Source organism: Pseudochaenichthys georgianus, chromosome 24 (assembly GCF_902827115.2).
Source record: "Pseudochaenichthys georgianus chromosome 24, fPseGeo1.2, whole genome shotgun sequence".
NCBI classification, from domain to species: domain Eukaryota; kingdom Metazoa; phylum Chordata; class Actinopteri; order Perciformes; family Channichthyidae; genus Pseudochaenichthys; species Pseudochaenichthys georgianus.
In genome coordinates this window covers 26,430,523-26,436,522 of record NC_047526.1, presented here as the reverse complement: position 1 = coordinate 26,436,522, position 6,000 = coordinate 26,430,523, and the positions used below count along the sequence as shown (strand labels likewise).

The following is a 6,000-nucleotide window of genomic DNA, read 5'->3' as shown; positions in this document are numbered from 1 at the left end:
TCATAAAGGGCCGCAAATAGCTTTCAACTCATTGCAATGTATTCCCTTCTGCGTCGGGATTTGACGCTCATGGAAGCACGGCATTCTTTTATGTTGGCTGCCCTTAAAGGCAATGTGAGCGTCCATTCCCATTGGATAACGGAGAATTGTACACCCGAAAGTATTCCGCTTACTGTCGATTGATTTTACAGTGATATCTGCACTACTCATCGACAAAAAAACACCAGATTATCCTTGTTAATTACACAACATTGATTGGTTTAAAGTGTGTGCAATGTTTTTGTATTTCCCCCCTTCGATCCGGAGAAACAAATGTTTTTTCTGAGTAAAGGATGGCAGAAGACACTACACTACCCAGAATCCCCAGCTATCGGTTGGGATTATATCTCTTCGCTGGCCTGGGAGCGCCTTGGGATCCCCCAGTCAGAGCTGGTTGATGTCGCCAGGGAAAAGAAAGCTTGGGGCTCTCTGCTGCTACCCGACCACGGATAAGCGGGAGAAGATGGATGGATCATTGCTACATATGTTGATGCTTCTCTGCATTTTCTTGAAATTATGAGGGTACTGGTTGACGCAGAACCTGCTTTCATTAATATGTCCCTTAAAATTGACCACAGAAGATGCAATACATTGATAAAAGTGACTATATAAATAAATGTGGCTTTTTTTAAAAATTGTTTATTTTTTTCACAATACACGAGTCGTTTATGTCATCCATCAATATAAAAGGCAGTACAGTACATTCATTGATAAAACTGTTCCCCTGGTCCCAAACAAAACAATGAACACAATTACATAAGGTGCAAATGACAAAATGTAAACACTTGTAGAACATATTCAAAGGTTAGACAGAATAATTGCCCCAGAGGAGATCTGCCTTTGGCGTGTTGAGTCGGTGCTTCTTCGTTCTGCAAAACAAGTAAAGATTACCAACTGCACATCCAGATCGACTACATTTGTTCAGACTCGGTCACTTACCCTTTTTTACACCTGCAGGTCTTGAGTAGCTCTGACCTGGAGGATGCACACACTGGCCCCTGCAGGGAGCATCTGCCTGGCTGCTTGTGTCACAAATCACTGCATCACAGTGGACATAGATCTGTGGACAGACAGGATGATTTATTGCACATGGCTACATGCAGCAGTGGCCAAAAGACTCCAGATTTGGATTTACAAGTCTTACCTGGTCTTTCAGAACCTCATCATCTTTAGTGAAAGTGAACATCTTTACAGAGAAGCGCTTGATGTGGGACGGGACTAAAACTCTGGAGTCACTCACAACGGGATGGAAAATTGTAGCATAGCTGTCATTGCGATTCTCACAGCTAGTAAAGGAATTCGAAAGTTAATAAAGCAGCAGTCAAACAAATGAAATGAGTGGTTAGTAGTTAGTTTTGCACAACATTACCTGTCCACAATGATGTCCCAGCTTGGCAGAGATGTCCTATCTTCATAAAGGGTTGCCCAACAGTTCTCAGCAATGAGTTCCAAGTGCGGATCGGTAGAATGCATCAGCTCCACCTCAAAATACAGAGGCTGCTGCAGATATTTCACCACTGGATAATCCTCTGCTTGGTAGAAGAGCTCGTAGGATGGATCTGCAGGAGAAGAGTCCCGTTAGAGACAGGAGGCCTGGACATTTACAGTTTCATGTCATTTCAAACCTTTATTTAATCAGATTGGTCCCTTAAGATCATAGATCTCTTTTTCAACGGAGACCTGCAAACAGTGTTTTTTGTATGCATGAACAAGATGTTGTAAAATTCCACCATGCCTTGGGAAAGCCTCATCTGCACCATCAGCTGCCCGGTGCCGATCTCTGCAGCGGGCTCATAGGTTCTTGGTTTAGCGCTGAAGGCAAGAGTCTGAGTCTCATTGACCACATAGAAGCAGGAAATGGTTTGCCTATTAGGGGAAAAAAAAAAATATATAAATGCATACATTGAAGGTGTTCATCTCCAATTATACAGAATCAAATATTTTACCTGTAATCAGGATCAACTGGTGATGTGTTGGCTGCTCCTTTGGCGTTGTTGTAAGACAGGCGGATCTCATTTTCATACATCATGTAGTTGTCAAAGAACTATTTAATAACAAAAACGCATTAACATTTGACAAAAAACCCTTTTGATATTTAAATGCGATTCACACTCACCGTTCTGGTGGTTCCACAGGTATCCACACTGAAGGAGAAATATGCAACGCGATCGTCGCTGAACTGTGGTGTGCAGGACTGGTCCTTTAGCGTCAGCTGACTTGGCTTCAGATTACGAGTCGATTCAACCTTCACAGCCACAGCGGTCATTGTGCCATTGGGGTGGCACTCTGGAGGAAGAAGCAGGCAATGTGTAAAGCAACACAAATCCATCAATTAAAGCAGCAAATATACTTACATGTTCCATCTTACCTGTTGCTTTCAAGGGGAAGTAGCAAGCCAGATAGAGATCAGCAAGCACCCAGTCGTTTGCACGATCCAACAGAAGCAGGTCAATTCTGGATTTGACTGATTCTGCAGTGAGCAGCTGTGGAAAAGAAAGTAAAGTTAGCCAATGCAGAAGATCTATGGTGGGATTTTGTAGTTTTGACATACCTCGAAAACAGCGTCCTTGGCAGTGTATGGCAGAATGAGGCTGAGGTCTGTGCCGTTCTCATAGAAATTGTAGTCTTCAGCCATCTCAGCCGTCAGCTCTCGAGGTCCAACGATAGCCTTGAAATTAGAGCCGTGACTCCCGAACTTCACGCTGATGTAAAACTGGTTCTGGTCACAGGTGCCAGCCATGATGGGTAGCACTAGAGCAGCAAAACATGCATTATCCATTTGATTGTGTAGCTTTTACTCTTATATATGTTTGATTTAATTTTAGAAAACACAATTTGCATGAAGATATTGTCAAAAGCAAATTCAATATGATCTCACCAACATCCTGCAGAGAGGCCCGCAGGTCGACCGGGAGAGCAAAAGGAGTTTCTTCAGGCAGGACGATCAACCCAAAGATCAGAGGGAGGAAGTAGGATGTAACCAAGCGCTCAGGATTCTGCAACAAATGAAATAAAAGCTCAGCAACACTGAAAATATGTTGGTACAAAGTGATATTTTGAATCTATAATGTCATACATGTTTTAAGACAACATCGGCATCAAAGGGCACTTGAAGAGAGAAGCTCTTGGAGCCATTAGCCAAGCTGTGTTCCTGGACTGTGAAGCCTTTGGCATTGCTCTCCTCAACAGTGAGGACCCCGGTGGAGAAGGTGATGTTCCTCAGCTCAACGTCATGGAGGAAGGTTCCCAAGAGAACGCTGAACACCCGAGTCTCTGGGACAGTGTCTGAGGAACAGAAAGTGGCAGGTTTACAACTTCTAAACCAGCCTCAACATTGATAGAGAAACATTTAGTAGTTGGATTGAGTGCTATTTAAAAAAAAAAATCAAAAAAGTGCCCTTTGTAAGCAAAAGTAGATTTTGTACTTGGCTTCAAATCCCATCCAAACACACCATTTTGCAAAAACTGAAGACTTTATTTCATGGTTTAGCAGTCTTTAGGATATATCCGAGCAAGCCCGAGTTCAAATGTCATTTTTTTTCATACCTACTAGAAAATGTGACTTACCATCCTGGATTTGGGGAGATTGAGGCATCAGAGGGGTCATGATGGGGAACAAAACCTTGTATCTGGTATCATCTTGGGTGTCATCTTCTCTCCACAGTACCTCAAGCATGGGCTCCACAAAGTAGGTGATGTGGTACTGGTAATCTGGGGCATGGCTCTGCAATAATTCATGACATTTCAATAAAACATGCAAATGCACTAGTGACTCTTGCATTTCTAATCTAGAGATTTCCCCAACCTTGTAGTAACCATCAGGCGAGCCCACTGGGATCTCGACGACGATGTGGAAGTCTGTGGTGCTCAGTGTGTACCCCCGTGCGGCCATCTGAGATCTATCAAGCCTCTGCCCGTTGATTCCCATGTGCATTTCTGAGACTGTAATTCTGCCGTCCAACAGAGGAGTCACACGGCGAGGTACGTGCCAAGAGATCATATCCTCGGTGAAGAGGACGCCACCTGTTAATGACAAAATGGAGCTGTTGAGGTTAACTGTGCAACAACTAAGCTTACTGTGAATGCAATATGTTGCTCAGGACTCACCTTTGGGACAAGCAGCTGCCAAGTTCACTACATTCAGACCCTGTGGTGCCATGTAGTAGGCGCTCACCCTGAAAACTTCCATGGGGACTCCAGCCACCTAAAGAGAGGAGAGGTTTAATATAATTGACAAGGAGGGAAAGGAAATAAACACTGTATAGGAGTGTGTTGCTTACATCCTCTGAATAAGTCTCTGCTGTATTGTACGGGCTTCGCATAACCAGACGACTAGAGGTAGTTTTGGCAGCGTAGCCGGCTTGTTCAGCCTCTTGCAACACCATGGCCACTGGTTCTGGGGTGTAAAACGTCATCTTCCAGATACCTTGTGATGCACCAGAGGCCTACAGGAAAGAACAAATAATTAAATCCTCATTGGTGTAGGGAGGAATTAAACTGTAGTATCTGAACAGTTTAATTCAACATACTTCAAGATTGGCGTTGAGCTTCTCGTCTTTACCATCCCGAGTCTGACCCTTAGCTTCAGCATCAAGGTTAGCCATGTGGTGGGAAACCTAAAACAGAAAATGGTGGTTTTAGCATTCGTTTCCATACACACAAGATGGTGGACTCATCAATATAAAGATGACCTACTTCCATGTAGTTCCTGTCGCAGAGGATCTCCCTGGAGGCCCAGCGAGTGTAGCTGCAAGTCTGAGACACATCATGACTGACCACGTCTGATGGATTCTCGCCGTACATCTGAAGTCTCAAGCCAACGTTAAATGTAGCATCATCCTATAAATATATATTAAAAAAACTAAATTAAGTGAAACTCCCCAATATTCTTTGGTTCCAGCTTCTTTGTCATTGAACATGTAATATCCTTGCCTTCAGGGACACATTTGAAGTCTAAATGGATATTTGTGTATGTAACAAACAAGTCAAGAAAGTACCTAGTAGATTAATAGAGGAATACAGTTTTGAGTGGAGCAGTGATAATATTTTAGGGATGTACCAAACAAAAAGGGAAATGTACTTTGGGTCTTTTAACAGTAAGGGGTTGCAAATAAATTCAGGGAAACACAAAAATGGGAGCAACCATGCGTTTGTTGAGCCATTAATTCAGTCACTTGAGACAGAATTAGCACAGCTAAACTTGGTAGAAAATTACATTGAATGCTGTTAAACCACTTTAGCTCAAAACAAACCTTGTTGTCCACAAAGCAGCCCATCAGGGAGGTGTAGATTCTGGTGTTACCCCACGGGTCAGACTCCATGCTGTATCCACACTGAGCAGCCATGCTAGGTGTTAACAAAATGTGCTTGGTGCCATCTGAGGGGAGACAATAAGCTTTGTCAGGGACCCCTTTCCTCAGTGATGAACCAATCAGCTGCATTATTAGCAGTTAATACTTACTGATAGCCTCCACCTCAAGCTGGTTTCCCACTGCTAAAGCCTTGTCCAACGACAGTCTCATTACATTTGCGGCACAGTCAGACCTTAACCCACTGCCTGTTAAAAGAAAAGGCTTGTGAGGAGAATGTAAACCGACTTAATATGCTGTGTAAAATGACTTGATGAGAATTGAAGCTTACTTGACTGCAAATATAGCTTCAAATTAGACCTGGCTTGACACAAGATGATAGCTGCAGCCATCCATAACAAACTTGAACACATAAAACACATCATTTAGAGACAATTAAGTACACACACATAGAAAGAAATCTACAAGAAATGTAACTTACATGTTCCCAAGCCTCAGCATGTTGCAGTTTGTAAGCAGTAAAACCAAAAATAATACAGTCAGTATCAGCGCTTGGCAATGTCCAGCACACCTTCCAACAAAAACACAAGTCTAAAAGGAAGGGGACTGGATGATTAACTGAGACATCAGCAGCTGCTTTATATTCCACTTA

The 6,000-nt window shown here is 43.0% G+C and overlaps 1 protein-coding gene across 1 annotated transcript; it reads right to left on the bottom strand.

Annotated features, from left to right (window-relative positions):
* Positions 1-713: 713 nt before the first annotated feature.
* On the bottom strand, positions 714-5,940 carry LOC117439512 (uncharacterized). Its single transcript, XM_034075420.2, has 21 exons — positions 5,830-5,940; positions 5,680-5,750; positions 5,501-5,596; positions 5,292-5,416; positions 4,735-4,878; positions 4,569-4,655; positions 4,320-4,484; positions 4,147-4,243; positions 3,845-4,062; positions 3,607-3,763; positions 3,116-3,324; positions 2,918-3,035; positions 2,591-2,790; positions 2,408-2,522; positions 2,156-2,325; positions 1,986-2,083; positions 1,775-1,905; positions 1,409-1,598; positions 1,184-1,325; positions 979-1,099; positions 714-908 (listed from the first exon to the last, which is right to left on the bottom strand). Exons 1-21 carry the CDS (start codon positions 5,847-5,849, stop codon positions 838-840), a joined length of 2,745 nt encoding a protein of 914 aa, XP_033931311.1. The 5' UTR covers positions 5,850-5,940; the 3' UTR covers positions 714-837.
* Between the last annotated feature and the right edge of the window lie 60 nt (positions 5,941-6,000).

Excerpts from the sequence above, each read along its gene's own strand:
- LOC117439512 (XM_034075420.2), bottom strand. The coding sequence starts at position 5,849 with ATGCTGAGGCTTGGGAACAT. Across the intron at positions 5,417-5,500 it reads GCTTGAGGTGGAGGCTATCA|ATGGCACCAAGCACATTTTG; the intron begins GTAAGTATTAAC and ends GTCTCCCCTCAG. Across the intron at positions 1,599-1,774 it reads GCAGATGAGGCTTTCCCAAG|ATCCATCCTACGAGCTCTTC; the intron begins GCATGGTGGAAT and ends CTTCTCCTGCAG.